This window comes from Labrus bergylta, chromosome 9, assembly GCF_963930695.1.
Source record: "Labrus bergylta chromosome 9, fLabBer1.1, whole genome shotgun sequence".
Classification (NCBI taxonomy): Eukaryota; Metazoa; Chordata; class Actinopteri; order Labriformes; family Labridae; genus Labrus; species Labrus bergylta.
Window position 1 is genome coordinate 29,092,480 of NC_089203.1, and position 21,020 is coordinate 29,113,499.

General features: G+C 41.7%; 1 protein-coding gene across 6 annotated transcripts in view; it reads left to right on the top strand.

Annotated features, from left to right (window-relative positions):
- si:dkey-237h12.3 (teneurin-3) overlaps positions 1 to 21,020 on the top strand; it is a 182,805-nt gene that overhangs the window by 19,934 nt on the left and 141,851 nt on the right. For all 6 annotated transcript variants that reach the window (XM_020645072.3, XM_065958446.1, XM_065958447.1 and 3 more), the window contains exon 3: positions 1,344 to 1,622. In XM_020645072.3, the coding sequence (XP_020500728.2) occupies positions 1,344 to 1,622 (279 nt within the window). The remainder of the gene's footprint in view (positions 1 to 1,343; positions 1,623 to 21,020) is intronic.

The window sequence follows — 21,020 nt, forward strand, 5'->3', positions numbered from 1 at the left end:
AATATGCTCAACTATTAAAGCTGGGATCTGTTTTCTAATGAAAGAGTGAATATCTGATGAACTGTTTTGAGGTTATTTATTGAATATTTCAAACTGAAATCAAAGCAACGCTCAAAATATAAACAGCACATTTTGGTTTTAAATATTTAGGAGGAATTTTTTTTACAAATATTTCCCTTCTAAACTGTTTTCAATAAATCATGAAGAACATCATTTAACATAGAAAAGCTTTTTTATAGGAAGTATTTAAACGTGTGTAACCTTAAAATCCAAAAAAGTATCCCTGTAGTGCAAATGTATCTCTAGTGAGTGAAAGGTAAATATTTATTATAACACATGAACAGCTTTCATCTCATTTTTCCCATTAAAAAAAAAAGCTTTTTAACCTCTGACCTTAAAATCCAAAAAGTAGAACCTTAGCTCACATGAATCTTTAGTGAGTGAAAGGTAAATATTTAGGATTACAGATGAGTAAAGCTGGAAGTCCTCTGAAAAGATTTAAAGGAAAGTGAATCAATTCTCCGCTCAGTCACCTGATCGTAAATCTTAAACTGGACTCTCGGTGGGACACATTATTATATTCAGGCTTTAAATGACATGTATGCAGAGAGTGAAGAATTAGCATGATCTCATTTCTAAATAGATATTCATTCAGATTGTTTCTCCACATCCAGGGCCTCTGACTTCTTACATTTGACCTCATTAGTCTTTTGTCTTTTTAACGCCTTCCTGCGGAACCAGTCGTCCTTTTGGGGACAAATAAAGTTAAAGTTCTCGGTCTGTGCTTTTCTAAGAGTATTATTTATTTATTTTTATCTAATGGTGATATTCCTGCGTCTGTTCAGAAAATATACAAATATATGTGTCTCGCTGAGACGTCTCTCAAGGCGTGGCACGCTATTATTCCTCTGCAGTGATTCTCGAGTGTTTCATAACCATCAGACAACACTGAAGAGGTGATGATATAACGTGCAAGAGGAGGACAAGTCTGACACATTTCTTAAATTCAATATTGAAACAGCAGTTTCTGTGATTTCTTCCTGTGGGTGATGCACACGAGAAGCTTCAATTTAGGACGTTTGTTTTGTCCAATCAAAAGCTCGGTCATCTTAAAACATGACTCTTGATTACGACATGTGGTTTGGTCGATGTCGTGAAGTATCTTAAGTGGCAAGCAGGTTGGGAGGTTGTTCTAAAAGCTTTGATTTAGCCATCCCCCCCCCTCCTCTCCCGCCTCCCTGCTCTTAGGTTTAGTGTGGTTTTTTTTTAAGTCGGCCTTGCTCTCGCCCATTAACCGTGTTGTTGCTCGGTCTGTTAACTTTACAACTTCCCGTCATTCACAGGGCACACGTTCTCACTGAGGCAGCTGGGGATCTGCGAGCCGCCGCCGCCCCGCAGGGGCTTGGCGCTCTGCCCCGAGACGGGCCTCTCCCACCCGCTCAGCGGCTACTCCCGGGGACCGGTCGCCACAGAAAACCATGAACCTGTATCACCGGAACGTACCATGACTCTTTGGGGGACGGGGGCAAAGTCCGGCCAGAACTCGTGCCTCTCCAGCCGCTCCAACTCGGCGCTCACGCTCACTGACACGGAAATGGACAATAAATCGGACAACGAGATGGGTGAGTCGGGCGCACTTTGCATTCTTTTATCCCTCTGAAAAGCTTGTTTGTTTGCGGCTCACGCTTGCATCGTTTTTTTTTTCAAAGGGAAGGGGGGGGGGATCACTATGTGGAAACAGCAGCAGTAGGTCGGATTATGGTTGAGCGCTGGAGACAAGGCCCTGATTGGTGGAAAGAAGTGGGGGGGCGCCATTGGCTGGGGCTGGTATCTGGAGAGGCACTTGCAGCTGCCTTTCATTGGATCAAAGGCGTGATTCCTCGCCCATATGCGGAAAAAAAAAGAGAGAGAATTTGGCCTTCCGATTGAGCGGTTGCTAGTCACCTGGTCCTTCTCCACAGGAAGCAGAGGAGTTTGATAAAGTTTCCCCACGGGCTAGCGTGTAATCAAAGATAGCTTTGTGTGCCTCGGCCTGAGATTGTGCTTAGAAAACGCTGCAGTGGTTGACTGGGCATGCACAATGACTGATTAAATGGGCACAATGGTTTGAAGTGCAAATGTGTTCATGCTGGAAACCTGAGACGCAGTGTGGAGCTCCTCTTGTTTGAAGAGGGGTGAATCTTTGTTGCGTCAAATGGATTGCAATGCACTCGTGAGATAGCAGCACATATCTGTATAGTTGTTCACTTTTACACGGCTGCAGCAGCTGTTCATCTTTCTCCTCGTGTTAACATTTATTCCTGAAAGGGCTTGGAAACTAAAATGTATTTTTGCATTTTAGTCTTGTCTGTCTTCTTTCTTAAATACATTCGTCTTCCTCAGACTTTGCTTTGAGTGATTTTTCTTCTTTCATTGAATCTATACTGTCTCAGCTTCTTCTGCTTCAGTCTTAAAAATTCCTCTCCTGACATCCTACATCCGTCATCGTGGACATGAGCCGTCAGCGTTGCGACACGTTTCAAACGTAAAGCTCTTCATTATTTTTTTGGAGAAACTGATGATCTCAAAGAGTGGCAGGCGGTTAAAATAATTAGACTTGATTACACTTTCCCCCGGCGAGAACATTAAAGAGAGCGAAGAAGAAGAAGAAGAAAAAAAAAAGGCAAAAATGTCTTGTGTTCACGTACCATCAATTTAGATTCTGCAAACATTGGCTTCAGTCTGACATTTTGAGACGAGTCATTTTCTTAATGGCAGTATTCATCATAGTGAGCTTGTCTCCAGGGATGGAGGGGGGATTTAAAGGGGGGGGTGGCTGAGTAAGTCTCTTACCTTTTTAAAAAATGGCATTAGAATTCAGAAACATGTATTTGTTTCCAGTGTCTGGCCTTTTTCGCTTTGGGGCCCGATCCGCTGTGTACATTCATGAGGCTTTAAAAGCTCAAGCTAACCACAGAGGTGCCGGTAAACATAACCTCTGCCTCCTTAGCGCTCCAATCCCGCTGTATTTGTTGCCTTACATGCCAAGCACGAAACCATATCTCCACCCAGCACTCCATTCTGCAGAATAGGTTCTCTATTGAGCTTCGATTGCACCTGCCCTCCACCACTTCGACTGCATTAGCACACACACACACACACACACACACACACACACACACACACACACCCACCACCCTGAAACCCCTTTAGCATACCTCCTCTGGAGTTTCTATTAGACCCATCTTAAGGAGCTGATTCTGATTGGCTCTACAGCACAGCCTCCCGCTGAGACTTTATCTAACTCACTATTGTCTCAATTAGTTTCATTAAAGGGGAAATAAACAGACGGTGCTGGATCTTTATCCCAGGTGCCCAACCGTTTCTTTTTTTATTTATTTTTTTTTTATTACTACAAAGAGCGGAAGACAAACCCCACCAAAGAGCTCATTTATTTAAGTGTATGTTATGTCCTCTTCTTTTGAGCTGCGCTTCATTTTAGTATGCAGAGGTCGTTCTGTCGGAATAATAATGTGAGACGTGGTGTCATTTAAAATTCTCACTCTGCTTTGTTGAACTATTTCCAGACTTAAAGTGCTTTTTTAAAAAAAATTTTTTACTTTATCTAGATCGTGTGTCTGAGCAATGAAAAAAAAAAAACATCTCCTCGGCTCCACCTCTATAGATCCTCGTCTTTTTTTTTTTTTGTCAGGAGGCATTGCTCTTTTGACTTTCACTATTTAATGAAGCAGCGAGGAGAAATGACCCATCCAAAGGTTTCCATCAACTGAATATGCATGCAGAAGCTCCGACAAGGGGCCGTTCAGCCCCACTTATTCATAAATGAACTCAATATTTCATTCTAATTCGCTCTGTTCTACTGAGTGTACGAACGCAGACGAGTACCGGAGCCTCAGCACGTTCGCCCAGCAGCAGCACCGCAACTGCAAAACGTTAACCTCTGTGAGAGAGAGAGAGAGAGAGGTCCCCCCTCCCCCCTTTAGAAGATGAAACCAGAGTGGTCATCTCGTCCATTTTGCAGTTTTTGAATGATCCTCTGAGCGCCGCCACAGAGAGAGAAGGAAGAGTGGATGTTCTCTCAAGTGACACTTGCATTTTTTGCACCAATAAGTGAAGTGTAGTTTTCAATTGATCTGCTCCAGAGTGCGTCGAGCCTGAGCGGCGTTTTCACTTTCACTTAAATACTTTAATATCCAACATTTGACCCCTTTGCTTTAAACTGGCCTCTGTGTTTGTATCAGAGTATTTATGACCAAACCTGGAGGGGTTATTTTCTCCTCAATGACAAAGTTGTGGAATAAAAGTGGAGAATGATTCTCTTAAGCAACCTTCATTGATTTTGCACTTAACATAATCCCCTGCCACCGACAGAATTCCTTGAAAACAAAATCCATCGATTGTAAGCGTCCGTTTTATTGGTTTTTCCTCCCTGCAGGAAAGGCCAAGTGATCCAGATCGGTCTTTGCATATCTCAATAGATTAATCCAAGCAGTTTACATATTAACTATCTGCTACATAAACAGTTTATGTGCCATTGCAAACAAGACCCTTCATTTTGTTTGACACCTTGGGGAGCTTCTTAGTTCTCCTGGATTGACAATTTCACTTCAGGGAAATCCCCATTTTTTAATTTAGAAAAAAAGATAAAGAAAAAAGAAAAAGATGTGCATGTTATTAAGATTTTGATTGGTTCATTTCTCAGCTGATACATTTTTATGATTAAACCATTTGTGTTGTGAAATATACTCATCCTAATTTCACACAGCACAAAGAAATGTCTTCAAAATAGATTTTCCTTTTTTCCCAAACTGATCGCCCCAACACCCCAACAAATCTTCTTCAGTGCAAAAAGGAAACGCATACTAACTTTTAAGAAGTTAAAACCAGGAAATTCTTCACATTTCAGCTTGAAAAATCACCAACACAATCCATCAATCATCAACAAAAGTATGGCGATTAATTTGCGTCTGACAGATGACTGGATTTATTAATTAACCGTGCAGCTCTACGTCTGCATAACTCCTGTTGATCACCTCAGAGTGCACAGTGATGTACCTGCACGCTGATTAAAACATTACAAGTATTTTATATCCTGCAGCTGACAGTGATAGCTCGATATACACACAAACATGTCCCCACACTTATATATGCACACCTACATATGTTCACTTACTGCCGCATGTTACATTAGTGTTGTGACATGCAGCAGCTGTATAATGTGTATAGAAATAATCAAACTTCCCTCTGAGGGTCTTTTTATATCTTTTGTAGCTCATGCAGTGGCATCAGCATTCATTTCAGTCTGTTTCTTTAGCATCTAAAAAGCTGTAAAGACAGGGTTGGTAATTTCAGAAAACTAGCATGATTGTGAAAGTAGCATTCCCTCAGTGCTCCGTCTGCACCCCCTCCCCTCTGTGCTCCCTCTAAAGCCACGCCCCCTCACTTACATGCACGAGCGCCGTTGTTCCAGAAGCGGACCTCAGCTCATCTCTTTGAGTGTGGGGCGAGTGCACACAAGAGGTAGAGAGCGAGCAGGGAGACAGGGAGGCGTGTGATTGGTTCCTCAGATTGGTACCTCGTGGCAGACATTGGTTGAAGTTTTTACAGACTTACAAACTGATACAGATGATGGATTCTCTTTGTTCCTTTTTCAGAGAACATGAGTTATTCATTTCTTTCAGGTGGCTCTGAAGGAAATGACCAACCCTGCCTTTAATTTGCTTCCAGATAAAATAAGTGCACTTAGCATGGAAGTGAGGCTAAATGCAGCTTCTAGCACATCACGTACTTGAATGTTGTTTTTCTCAGGCAGGATTTTAGAAAGCATGTCAGCTGCATACGATTAAGGTTGTGAGAATAATGCAAACAACTCCCCCTCTTTTTATAGCTAAAGCATTACATTGTAACTTGGTGTAATTGATTCAGCGCAGATGCATGATGGGAAAAGTGTTTACACTGAGTAATACAATCACAGATTCTGCTGTTAGCTTTCTAAGATTGCTTTTTAAATAGTGTGCTGCCGTTTCATAATTCACAAACTGAAAGGAGAAATGTATTTAAAATGTTCCTGAGGACGAGAGAAGCAATGCATGTGGAAATCCATTCAAGCTGCACGATTAAACAGAGACACCTCGACGCAGAGTTGGTTTTTATGAATTGACCTCTGTCTTTTTCTGATGCAGTATTTGTGCTGAGAGTTAAAAAGCATGCAAACATTGGATTTGCATGGGTTAGAATGTGGGTCATTGGCGTCCCTGGGTGGTTCATGTCGACGCAGGCGGAGCCGACGCGAGTGAATTGTGTGGAATCTGTGGAAACATCTTGCAGGAATTCAGGATAATGGGAGTAACCGTGCAACGTGCTCTTCTTGTAACTTGGAGTTTTACGTACTCTGTAAAAGACTGCATGCAGTTTAATCAACCTATTATTTTTAAACCGCTTTTAGAATTTAAGATTTGAAGTCTGAAACATCGTCTTCAGCGGTGCTTTCAGTCCTGGTCATAAACATGGAAGAAATGAATTTTACATGAGGACAAAAAAAAAAAGCCATTTAAAAAAAAAAAAAGTGCACAAATCAATTTGTAAACAACGTCCAAGTGTGGAGTAGCATCTCTCTGTACGTTCCCGGCCACTGTAGCGCTTTCCTGCCATGCATTTTTTATGTTTTAATAATACATTATTGTACTTCAGGTTCAAGTGTTGTTATGATATATACATATTTGAAGCTGCGAGGTCAACGTATAGCCGCGGTGTAGAAGTGAACATGGAGCCCTCGTGTTGACTTCAGAATCAATATTATCCCTTTCATAAAACATGAATGACTGCAAAGAAACAGAAACATAGCACGGCCCGGTTGAGTTGTATTCCTGATAGAGTGTGAAAAAGAGCTGGCGCTGACTTGTTAGGTAGAGCAGTAACAGCGCCGCTGCAGCACCTTGTGACAGGCTCGGCGCGGCTGTGTAAAGCGTCACACACACACACACACACACGCGCGCGCGCGGGGGGGGCTTTGTCGCTCGGCAGAAGGCCTTGACGTTTGCTGACCCCTGGTTAGGGAGGAAGGGGCTCTCCTGCTGCAATGCCTGTCATCTTTTGTTAGAGAGGCATCAGCTCGCACCTTCTGTCCAAAGTCATTCTGCAGGGAGAAGAAAAAAGAGGATGACTCCCCTTTGATGTTTCCTCGGTGGGTTGATGCAGCAGTCTCTTCTGGTGTTTTTAAGGGATTTTTCCAAATTTCAATTTTTGCGAGTCACAGGTGTACACTGCAGTCAGACTTTTTTTTTTTTTTTTTTTTTTTTTGCAGTTGACTGTAGTTTCCCAGAATCATTGTGGTAACAGTGCCAGTAAAAGGTTAATTAAATCAGTGGAAGAGTCACAGCAAAGTGTGCTGTAGCACAGCGAGCACCAAAGGCTTTTTCTGGGTGGGAGTATGAAAGCATCAGGCCCCCTCTAACATGTTCCTCTGTGTGCCTGTGTTCATGTTCTCTCTCCTCTCTCTGCACACACACACACACACACACACACACACACACACACACACACACACACACACACACACACACACACACACACACACACACACACACACACACACACACACACACTCTCATATCGCACTCTGTTTCTCACTTTATCTCTCAAGTTTAGAAAAAAAAAAATCAAGCGGAAGTGCACAAATCCACACGCATGCACAAACGGCGCCGGGGACGTCACTCTGAAGAAGGTGACACTCCATCTGTCAAAACTCGGCGTCTCGTATTGTGACAGAGGAATCAGCCTATTGATCATCGCAGGCAGGAACCCCCTCCCTCGCCCACTTTCATAATTCAATATGGCGCAAGGCAACCTCAAAAAGAATAAATAACATCCGAGGGTTTTTATCTTTTTTTTCTTTTTTGGTCCAATGGGCCGGCCATCTGTGATTCAGTCATTTGAAGTTCCCTCCAAAAAACTGGTGGAGGAAAAAACAGTTTCATCATTCAGCTAATAGGAGCCGGGGAGGCGTCTCGACGATGCTGGAGTTCTGAAGCTCAAAGGAGGAGGAGGCGGCGCTTCGATCGCCATCATTTATTGTCATCACTTCCCTGCTTGCCGGCGCTGTCACCGGTTAAGTGCTCATTGTTAGAGCCCCGGGTGACAGGGGCGTGTGGGATTCTGACATGCCGAGGTGTCGTAGCAGGTGTTGTGAACAGATCTCTGCTTTCTATCTTTGGAGAAGCTCAGAAAGCCCCAGAGGTTTCTGTGCGGAGGAGAGGTCGCCGACCTCCGAACCTTTCCTCCAAACAAACTCCAAAGATGACCGTCAATTTGTGAATTTTTGATTTCGATCCTCTTCAACAACCATGACTCATTATGAATTCTCTTTTTGTGTCCTTGTTTGAGTGTTTTTCTTTCTTGTGAACACATTAACACAACAGCAACACATAGTGAAAACTTTTCTTTTCGCACCACACACCCCTCCCTCCCTCCCTTCCACCCCCCGGTGAGTGGATGATGTGATTAGACTTTGGAGTGTCGTTCTGTATAAATTTGCATTCTAATAAGGAAAAACAGATTTTCTTGAAACTACTTCTACCTCCCTTTTTTTTAAAGCTGTCAAGACAGAGCGGGTGCTGATATCCTTCATGTGAACACAAAGATGCTATCGTAGGAATATGTGTACCCATTTAATCGCTAATCATCCTGAATAAACGGCAAAACGTTATCAGTAACATGTGAAGGTGATCATCATGGCGTGATGCAGTGTGTTGTCAGGGATGCTCGGCATGTTTTTAAAGGATGCATGTGCAGGGATCTCGACTAAGAGGTGTGATGGCTCCAGCCTTCATTCTTATTGCGACAGAAAGTCAAGACTTCCATTTTTTTCCCATCATGAAGGATGACATTCGCTGATGACGTCATATGTTAGTGTTTGAATACGATGAAATGAAAACCATAAAGCATAACCGACATTTTTAACATAATGCATTCATAAAATATGTTTTGGGGCTATTTTGCTTGAACATATCGGAGAGCTGAAAAGAGACAGGAAATGTGAGGAGAGAGAGTGGGGAACGACATGCAGCAAAATGGCCGAGGTCGGAATCCAACCCAGGGGCCGCTGCGAGGAGGACTTTAACTTCTGTACATGGGAGTGTGCAATATAACTATGAGGCTATCCTGCACCCGAAGCGTCTGCTCAGTTTGTCTGTACTGTACGCGTTACATATGAGCATATCATGCTCAAAAGTCTGTTTGTTCTGATTCCTTGTTTTTTGTTTGTGGGGTTTTTGTGCCCAATGTGATGGAATCGCAGGTCAGATTGTGTTTTGCTTCACACAGCTTGACTAAAGCTTAAGTTACGCAGATTCAGCGGATATGTAGCTTTTGAAGTTCCTCAAAGAATAACTAAAGAATACCAATGTTTGTATCAGAGGACCCATTCCTATCGCAGAGTTTTAGAGTAAATCTTAAAAGTCAATTAACGTCAGTGATTAGTTGTGAGAAATCCAGTCCAACTTGTTCTGATGTGATGCCTTCAAATGCCTCTGTGTGTCTCTCCAGGAGTCCAGAAACACACAGATACTCCCATTGATAATTATTTACAACAAAATCTGCAAATCCGGACATTTTAGAAGCTGGAAGCAACAAATTGATCCACCTTAAAGAATTTCTTTAATATCAGAACAGGTTGGATACTGGGGCGTCGGATGCTGAGTGATTAGTTTGTACATCCCATGTTTAAAGGCTGCAGTCCTCCAAGCGGGTCGCCTCTCTCTCTCTCTCTCTCTCTCTCTCTCTCTCTCCCTGATGTATGACTCTATACACTGTCCTATCTCTAAATTAAAGATACAATTATCCCCCCAAAGAAATATTATAAAGTAGTTTAATTATTGAATGGATGGTTTCAGCTTTAGTCCAAAGGTTGGGGAAAGTCTGACCATGTTCGTAGTATACCAGCTCATAGTCCTGGTTTCAAGTGGATCACTCGTGTATGAACGAGTTTTTGGGTTAATCTGCTGCTGCACTGTAAAAAGTCATTAACTCCCCCTACATCTATTTTCTGTAGTCTTATCACTGAGCATCAACATCCCCCACCTCTGACTTCACTTTCACCCATTTTCTTTTTTTTTTTTGCAGAGCATCCATTACAACGTGTCTGCGGCTGTGTGCAGGTCTGAGCCCGGCCCGGTCTAATCACTCTGCAGTGCCAGACTGCAGGACATGTCATTACGATTAGGAATTACTCTGCAGTTGTCAATTACGAGGGGGCCGCTATTTACCGTCCTCAAGAGAAAATGGCTCATTTCACTTCATCACACAGCCCTAATTGAGTGATTGTGTTACCGCGCGATACGGAAATAGTCAGGAAGCCATTTTCGATTCTATGAATATCAATAGAAGAGACACGGATTAGCATGTTGGGCCAATTGTGTTGTTGGTAATTACATGTCGGAGGGGTATCTCCTCGGGAACCCATAGATGTTTTCCTTAACCAAAAGATCCATCTTCAGTCTCTTGAGGAGAAAAACAGGACTTCTAGGGAGATGCATGTCACTCTGATTGCTTGCTGTGTAAATAATCAAGCGCCTTTTTTTTTGCACCGTTTTGCAACTTGAAACCGCAATGGTAGACGTGAAGTGTTCAATTTTCAATTTGGAAAAGAAGAAGGGTTATTTTTTTTTCTAAGTCAGGCTCCACTGCAGTATCTGGGTCTATGTCTTTCATTTTAGATTGCCGAAAATAGATTCTTCCTCTTTTCCTCGGAGCACCACAGGGTTTTCAGCCGCGTCCCCGGACCAGCACCGAGCCGCCGATCTATTTGGATTCATGTCTTCTTCCTTTTACCGGCTCCTTTCTCTCCTCTGTCTGGGGATGCGTGGGATATTTGTTATATCTGTATTGTCATGGTGCTGTGGCTTTGACCTTTTGCGCTCCTCAGTTTTGGATGTTTGCAATCAAAAAAAAAAAAAAAAAGTGAGAAGTCAAGGTGATTCTTCTGTTGCTGTCTCATCTGAATGATAAAGAAACTTCTAATTTTTTTTCTGCTTTTCTGGCCGTGTTTGATTCTGTTGTCTCTAAAATGTGTTTGTTAGTCTTTTGGTCATTGTTTCCATCGTGTCCTTGAGCAGAGCTGCAAGGCTGCAGAAGCTCTAAATCTACATATGAACCATTTCAAACACATGCTTTGGTCTGCAGCATGATAAAAAAGCAACATCAGAATCAAATAACCAAAGTGTCACCGCAACGGTCCAAACCCTTTTTTGATTTTCTCTAATAATTGACCGAGTGTAATGAGGAAAATATGTGCAGAAATGTATTGTCCTAATTGGAATGGGCTGCTCTAATTTCCTTTGTGACACACGCAATTAAAAGCACATTTTGACTGCAAATGACACCGCTAGATCCTGTCATTGGCAGTGGAAAATGTGTCGGAGCCTTTTTTTTTTCATACACATGAATAAATGTGTCATTAAAAGGCGTCGACGTCAGTCTCAAATTTCAGGGAGTTTTTTTTCGCCATGTGAACGTTTCATCGAGCTCAAACAAATGCCACAAATCAAAGGGTTTCCATCTCAGTTTACTTCTGCGGTGTCAAAACGGCCTCCAATAACGCCCGAGCTAATAATGTGAAAGACGTTGATGGAGATTTGTAAACAGAAGGCAGCCTGTGGTGTGTATTCAGCAAAAAGAGTGTATTTTTCTAACTAAAAAGTGTATCTCATTCTGTCCTGTTAGGAGAGACAGGTGTATTTATCGAGCACAGAGCCGTCCAGATTAAAGTGTAGATTGCAGATGTGTTGCTGTGCTCGTCTGAGTTCTCCTTAAAACGAGAAGCAAACACTCGGGGAAGCCAAAGTAAGTGCTTTTTAAACCTTGATTGAGTTCGCCCTGGGTCTCGCCTCTCAGGCACCACACAGCATGCCTTCTCTTATTGGTGGAGGCCTGAAGGGTTGAAACAATTTTTGTTTCAACCCATTGTATGAAAACAGTGTTAAACAATTATTTCTCAGGGGCATGTTGTAAAGAAACACCAGTGTAGTCAGACTCAGCATCACATGTAGCAGTAAGCTTTGTATGTATGAATGTATCGACCTTATTTATACATGGAGCTCTGCAGGACTGAAACTGAACACAGGCCATTCAGATACATTCACAGAATCATTTTCTCAGGGACATTAATAAAATTACTGGATTTATTTTGAGAAACATTAATTGTCAGGTTGCATAAAGTATCATGAGACATGAATTGGTACATTTAAGGTGCAAGTTTGCCTTTATTCTAAACATACAGCCAGCAATCAGCATACAACTTAAGAAGGACACTCGAGGGCCCGACCGATGTGAGTTTTTTGGGGCCGATACCAATATTGATATTGGGGAGGGAAAAAAATCTGATACCGATATATCTGCGTATATCTTTCTTAGATCTGTAGAGATTTAGATATAAATAAAAACACATTTATTGTGTTTATCCGTCAAATGCATTTATCAAACACTTCATAATGAAGACGAGATGGTCACTCAACTGGACAGTAACTGAGCATGTACGTTCATCACCGCTCGACCCTCTGCAGAGTGGTGATGCTTGTTGTAATCCATATAGCGCCCTCTGCTGGTGACAGAGAACTGCTAATGTAAAAGTCAAATAAAATTCTATTTGACTGGTGAATAAATTGAGTAATATCTGCGCATACATGTGATAAAATAAGCAGAAACCGATAGTAACTGGATGTGCTGATATCGGCTGAACGATTTATCAGTCGGGCTCTACTAAGAAGTAAAAAGTCCAATGGACAGATGACAGAAGCAGCACACTTATTCGTTTAAAAAGGCGAAGGCAGCAGGTTCCTCAGTCTCTTTGTTCTACATCCTGGCGGCCTGACGGCAGTGACTTGAACTCCTTGAGCTCCTTGGACAAAGGATGACTCATACCTGCCAGGTCTTCTTCACAGTCTTTACTCTGTATATAATATGTAAAGTCAGAGAGAGACGAACCTGCAAGTTTGCCACACAATACTCTTCTTATCGCTGAGTGAAAGTAAAAAAAAACGATTCATGAAAAGGTTATGTATGTACTTTTAACCCCCATTTGTTCAAAACACATTCACTTATTTCTGCATTCATTTTATTATGTGTACTTTTTATCCTATCAGAGCGCTCTAAATGTAAAGTGTTGTTAAGGTTAGCATCATTAAACAACATCACATCCCCATTTTAAACTCTAAAAAACGACCGTCTCACCCTGACTGTAAATCAACGTGCAGCATTTCTCCAAAGGAAGTGATGCATCGATGAGACGTTATGTATTTTTAAAGGCGGCGTGCAGCGTACCTCTGCTGCACAGATAAACCAACAATTAAGTGTACCATAAAAACCGGCAATAAAAACCGAGCCTGGACGCCTTATTGCCAACGTGGGACATTTGTGGCGGAAGCATATTAAGAGGATTTTGATAGCAGCAATATTTCCAGATTTATTTTGAATGTTTTATTTAAGCAGTTGAGCTAATACACATGAAGTGACGCGGATGCAGTAAGCAGGGTCAGCTGATGAGACGTCCTGAAAGACGAGGGCAGGGAGGCTAACTCTCCGCGGGATCGCTTTAAAATCCCGCCTTTTTTTTTCTGCTTGTCATTCCTGTTAGTGTCATTCGTCGACATTTACACACTCAGAAAAAACAGTGTTTCATAATCTTACTCTGGTGTTTGCATGAAATCGTGGCAGTTATCCTAAGTGGAGTAAACGGCATCACCTTGTAAGCTGTTCAGGTGATGGGATTTAAAATATTTAAGCCTAAAGTCGTCGGCAACCCTCCCAAAATGTCACAGTGTTTTATCCGAGCTTCAAATAGATTAAAAGTCTGAATTAAATAGATCAGTGTTCCCTACGCTGGGCATTTCTTTCAGGGTGTTTTGGCTTTTCTGGGGTGGGGAAATAAGGTTCCCCCTTTTAAAGGACGCTACAGGGACTGATCGGAAAGAAGGTGATGGCACAACACACACACTCCCACGCCTACACACACACTCCCACACCTACACACACTTCCTCTCCTGAAGGGAGAAAGGTCAGTATCCAGAGGAGGAAATGGTGAGCCATTGTTATGATTGATCACACAGCAAGGTCCAGAGAGGACACAGTGTCACTTTCATTGTCAAACTCATTAAACCACAGAAGAAGAAGAAGAAGATTCCTCCCCCTCATCCTTCCGGCCCTCCCTCTCCCCGTTCTGCTCGCATGTCCTCTCTCCTCAGCAGCGCCATGTGAAGAAACCCTTTCAGTGCACGCCGACGAGACGAGTCGGTCACGTCCAGGTGGAGGTGATGAATGCTGAGCAGACACACTGAGTCGTTGGATCGTGTGATGGAGAAGAGGAGTGTTTCATTCTGCATCAAAAACAAAATGGATTAACAAAACAAGAAAAACAGGAAATGGGACAGAGAAGATTTATTTTCTACCACAACAAAAAAATACACAGAAACTTTAAATAATAACCTTCAAAGATTTGTTTCCTGCCAATGACGGCAGATGTGGATTAGCTCGTAGCTAACTCTGGTGCCGCTAAGTGGCTTTTAAAATAAATTAAATTAAATGTACTCTGAATTAGAAACACATAGAAAGAATAAGATAGTTTTTAAGGCTTTGTGGAAAACCAAAAACGAACAAAATAAAAGTCCTCAACATTTCTAACAAAAACATAAGAATATTTTATACATAAACAAAACTTTTAATTTAAACAAAAATAAAACAAAAGTTAATAAATCATTTTACACAAAATACATTTTTATCAATTTCACATGAAAACAAGTTCCAACATTTCATACTAAATAAAACGCAACACATTTTACAATCATTTTACACGAAAACAACAACACAGGTGATTAAAAAAACAAAGTTTAAAATAATTGTATACAAAAATAAAACAGTTTTAATCTTTTATCAACACAAAAGTTCATCTTGTTACGGCTGTTTGAAATAAACGTCCTCTACAAACACAACGACACTTTGGACGGATGATTTCAGTTTGTCTTTATTGAACTGTCCCTCTCAAAATAAATAAATAAAAACAACAATTCAAACATTTTATACGAATCAAAATAAATCAAAAATTTAAAAAAATTTAACCAAAGCAGAAACAGCGAAAAAGATCCAAATAATTGATACTAAATAAAACAATTTAAAACAAGTTAAAAACACAAGAATCATGTCATACCAAATAAAGAAAATACAACAAAGTTCCAAACATAACATAATAAAGATTGTTACCTGCTCTTTTTGGAAAGATTCTTAAGATTTGTTATGAATTGACGCTGAATAAAAATTGATTCAGATTGTATTTATTTGTAAGGATCTGAGAACCATTTAGAGATTACATAGAAACGTTAACCAGCACGGTGGACCTGCTGTAACCCCTTTAAGTTTAACTGGCTCTGTTAAAGGGGGCGTCTGATAGCATAACGGTAATATCATGTGAATCACGTACAGAGGCTACAGTCTTTGTTTGCAGCTGCTGTGGGTTAGAATCCCACCTCTCCCCCCCGCTCTCTCTCTCCTCCAAACATGTCCGTTCTCTCTGCAGCTGTCCTCTCCAATAAAGACAAAAATGCCCAAAGAATAACACAAAAAATAAAAAAAATGACTTGCTCCATTTTTAGATAAACACTAAGGTCCAGGTATCTTGGATGAACTTCTTCATGAAATGTTTGTTGAGTATGTTGAAGGCCTGTGTTTGTGTGAGTTGAGTGTATGTGTGTGTGTTTGGCATGCATGCATCTCTGTGTGTTGGGGTCATCAAGGGAGTGTGTGGAGGTTGAAGAGAAGATTGGGCTCGATATTTTAATAATAAACCAAAATAATAATAATGAGTAAAAAAAATCTTCCTTCCATCCATTCCCCTCACTCTTTTTAAGTTCTTCTCATCTTCACTGGATTTTGAAATCCTTGTACTTCCTTGAGGCAGCTTTCCCACATGTTGAACTTCACATCTGTCTGCTTTTGTCTCCTGTTCCTTTCAGTTCACTCCGGCTCTCTCTAACATCAAACATCCTCTGGTTCATTAGTGTTTTGATTTGAGCGTCGCAGCAATTCTCTCTTATATATTAGCTACATTAACAATCAACTTGTAACGGCGACCGGGAGGAGGAGAAGCGCCAAATCAATTAAAATGAAACAAAATTGATGTCATGTCGCCGAAGGCAGCTTGCAGGAGGGTTTGGAGGGATATTCTGGTCCTGATTAAAAATGAATGGTATCAGAATACATAAAGCTTTCTGGCCGAGCGCCCGGAGCATAGCATCCTGAAACTGTGGTCACTTCAGAGGCGGAGGGGGTGGAAGGTCGGGGGAGGGGGGGTGGGGAGAGCATTAGGTATCGGCGCTATGAAGGGATGCTCAAGTAACAGACTGTTCTCAGTGCAATTCATCTAATCACCAATGCAAACCTAAGCACTTTGCAGATATAGATTTGAGGCCAACGATTGATATTGTATACCGCGTAAACTGACTCGTGCTCAAAGAGAGGAAGCACATTCTCTTGTAATAGGGTCCCGTCTTTGTAGTCCTGCCTAACCTTTTATCTCGGAACACGACCCAACACCAACAAACACGACATGAAACAGAATCCTTAATTTAGCCGACAGAATCTTATTTTCCCCTCAAAATGCACTTCTCCATATTACAAGGGGCCCCTGGAACGGCCATGATTGTGGTTTTGCATAATAACGTTAGAGATGAATCAGTGTGGGGCGGACATCTTTTCTTTTTTTCTCCACTCTGCTCATCTAGCTTTACATTCGCCCTTTGTGATTTGAGACGACACGATTGGATTAGAGCTGATTTAGCAGCGCCGCTGTAATGTCAATGTTTTTAGTGAAAATACAACTCACTTTAATCATAAATCACTTTATGCATGTTACTACAATCACTCCTCTTCCTCTAGATGTTACCGTGCAGAGGAGTGTTGTAGAACGAGTAAATTTAGAAATAACCACTTCAAAAAGGGATGTAAGAAACAAGGGAAAGCTTTAGGTGAAAATTAAACTCAAAACTACCTTAGTGCTGAGCCGACATGGAATCAAGACCGGTCTCGAGACCACTTTTGAAGATCTCGTTCTCGTTCTGGAGTTGAAAGCATTTTTACTCTGCCTGGTCTCAGTCTTGGACTGGGTCGGCTCCGTTTTTTAAAATCAAGACCACCACTGATCGGCTATTTTTCCACATCATTATTGTGATGATAAGGAAAACGCCTCTTTCTAAAAAGAAAAGATAACTTCAATTCATTAAGAATTTTATCTTTTATCGGCCCCAACCGTCCTGGTGTTATGGTCTAAGTGAGTGACACGCCCCCTGCACACAAAATGATGATTTTACTGTGATATTTATGGTCTTGGTCTTGTCTCAGTCTTGCCTGCCTTCGTCTTGGTCTTGAGTCGGCCTGGATCCCTAAATGTCTTAGTCTTGACTCTGTCTCTGAGCACTCTGGTCTTGGGTTTGTCTTGGTCTTGGTTAGTGTGGTCTCCTTGACTACAACACTAGTGCACAGTACAGAGTTGTTTGGGTTTTGACATCTCCAGAGCAGAAAAACAGCTTTGCAGAGCATTTAAAAAGAAATCAAAAACAGAAAGGGAAATCAAACCCTGAGTATATAATTCAGGGTCGTATAGGAAAGCAACAAGCATGCTTAGTTTTTGGATTGTTTTGCCTCCTCTGATATTGATCCTGCCTAAAGGCTTCCAAGAGAGGTGAGGGCCGTCTCTGCCAAGAGTAGAGGTCACTCAGATAAATTGGCCAGGTTGGCTTTTAGCAGCTCCAGGGTCAAAGCCCATTCATCTTATTAGTCCGCTGTATCCTTTTAGAGGCCTCAGCAGCAGGATTAGACAATAGAGCAGCAGCAGGGCATTAGATGACAGACCATTTGGCAAATAGGTTAGAGCAGTTTCCACCTATTGTCTTCTCCCACATTACCCCGAGGATCAGTCTGCACACTTTTGCATGGCGGCTTTAAAGGTTGGACGGTAAAGAGAGAGAGAGATTTCCTCTAGATGGGAACAGGCTGGATGATTGTCTGAAAAATGCTTTTACAAAGTGAATAAGCGAGATGATTTTATGACATAGAGCCATCCAGACAATATGCTGCTGTGTTTGCAGTCCTGACAATGTTTTTCAACCAGAGACGACAACTGGTTTGAAGTCTGCTTTCCCTGTTAGTTTTAAATGTTATTTCATTTTGCTTTCATGACCTTGAGACTTAAAACGCATCGCTAAGAAAAGAACATTAGAATACCAGTTAAACACAGGTATTATATGTGAATACAAAAAATGCAAAACAAAAATGAACCTGTGACTACATGACAACAAACCTGATTTGCATGCTTCAAACATTATCAGTTAGCATAGACTGTAAATATTACAGGACGCGACCTGAGTGACGTCAGCCGTCTGTTCCTGCAGGGGTCACTGGAGTCCCATCGATGGCGGTCTCCTGGCTGGAAATGCTGTGTCAGCCTAACGACAGACTGAGAGCTGGAGCTGAGGTGGATTTTAAGGCTCCAGACAAACTGTTACACCCGCCTGTCAATCATGTCAGCTACACGCCTTATTGTGAAAAACTCGTACAATTAGTGAGCTAATCAGACCTATTTGTTTTTTTAACCAGGTTGTAAACATGTTAATCTCTGATGTAAAAACAAGCCTTTTTTGAATGGGTGTGTATGTGACTTCTGGCCCTCCTGCAGCCAGCCTCTAGTGGTCACTTGAAGAACTGCAGGATTTTGCACTTAAACTGATCTTTGCATTGTCTGATAAACACATAAATAACCTTGAAATCACTGGCAAAATGACTAACAACAACTAGTTTAACAACATCTCAAGATGGCAACTCAAAATTGAGATTGTCTCTGATTAATCGATTCATTAAGTCCACAAATTTTCACTTTTCACAAAATCTTAGGTGTTTCTGAAAATGTCTTGTTTTGCCAAACTAAAAATCCAAACCCAAAAAAACCAGTTATCATATAGTTCTATTATATCTTATTTAAAAAAACATCACACATCACATTTAGAAGTAATTTTTACTAATATTTTTTAACTTGAAAAATATCCTCAAGCCTTCGAGCCGAATACTTTCCTGTACAAACTTTGTTATCTGAAGTCACTGAGTCCCTCTCCAGGCAGAACTGGACCCAAACAGAGTTTGATCCATTGCCTTGTCATCTCCTCCAAATCATTTGGTATGAAGTGATCAGCCGGGCCATCTGGGCAAACATTAGCTCGCTGCCTACAGTTTGCGTATGTCACGTTACATGATTTCTGGCCGACATTTGGAGCTGCCAACGTGCAAAGACTGCTCGCTTCAGACTGAAGACGAGTCAAACGGGCAACGTGTGACAGAGTCGCTTGTTGCAGATTGACTTTAACTTTAAGAAAACCCCAAAAGAATACAAGAAAGCAGCATGAATTATGGGTGATCATTCTGTTGAAAGACATGAACGCTCGACTTAAAATGCTCAAAGAGAGAGAGGAACCACACACAGAATGAAGCAGACGTCCAACTCTGCGTTTGGGTTGTTTTCTGCTTCATTTCAAAATGCAGCGCAAACAGTGACTAAACGCAGGATGACAAGTTGTCAAACAGACATATTGACACTGAATCGAGTTGTCTATGTGAAAATGACTCACTCATCCCCCCTCCCCTAATAATCTCAGCTCTTCAGTCATTACTGCAGAGCCGCTTTTACCTCTGGTGTGTTTTAATACGACATTGGAGAAGCCCAAACATGGTGTCAAGATGACACACACACACATATAGCACTTCAGTAATTGGATGCCCACTCCTCTTGCCTCCCCCCATCCTGTCTCCTTACTATTGTTGAGAGCAAAATGTGTTGGCTCTAATTTAAACTCATCCTCTGATGCTGTTGGGTGCACTTACCAAAACGCAGAATTACATCAGCATTTCTTTTTTTCTATCAGCCTTTGTGTAAAGATGGAGAACTGGGGGCATCGTTGCAAATAAATTATTAGATAGGGTTGATAAAAGCAACTTTCTGCAAACTATTCTTTTATTAAAACGAGTCATAGCTAACCCTAATCAGAGCGCTGCGCCGCCACAACAACTCATCAAAAGTCTCCAATCAGAAACACAGCCTGTAATAGTCCAAACTGCGTCTTTACTGCTGACCTTTCAGCTCCTTCCTCGGTGTCGTTTTTTTTTCTACACTCCCATTTAGGCCGCCTTTCACTGAAGCCACTTGTTTTGAGATCATTTGAAGGCCCCGCTGAGGGAAAGCTCGGGCTTCTAGAGCAGCTTCTCGGAGTTCTCTCTTGAAAGAAGTTTTCGAGGAGGATGACATTTGGGACTTCATTAAAAACAGTCTGGGGGAGAATTTTTCTTCCACTCTCCGCTGCACGACACAATATATTTACCACAGCGAAAGGAATATTACTCAGAAATAATCCACTCCTGCAGTCTGCCTCGCGCAGAGGCCATGTTGCATCTTAAATAAAGTGGCGGGCAATGTGACTGATGAGTCTTTCTGTTACACGTTAAATCATCTTGTCATACTGTCCGGGTCCATCACATTTCCATACGACACAACATTCTTTGTTCTAAGTGATGTTGCTCGGCTCGATTACATGGAGAAACGACCTGATGATTGCTGGGAGAAACTCGATGAGGGTTTTCAGCGTTAGGACTAAATATAAAATGATACACACGCCAAGTTTTTGATACGCTGGTTTATGATTTCACCTTCAGCAATTGGTTAAAAATCACTTAGGATTTTATTTTAGAAACAAGTCTTCCTTATCATTTAAGGCCGGTGCTGGACTATGGCGATGCTTTCTACATGCACGCATCCTCGCAAAGCCTACGTGCACTGGATACCGTCTACCATGAAGGCGCTGAGGTTTATCACCAAGCTTAAAGACCTTAAGGCCCAGACACACCAAGCAGACGGCAAAGAACTAGTCTCACATTTTGGCCAAAAAGTTGCACTTGAACACACCGCAAAGACTCCAGCCGACGGCACATACGTTCTGCAC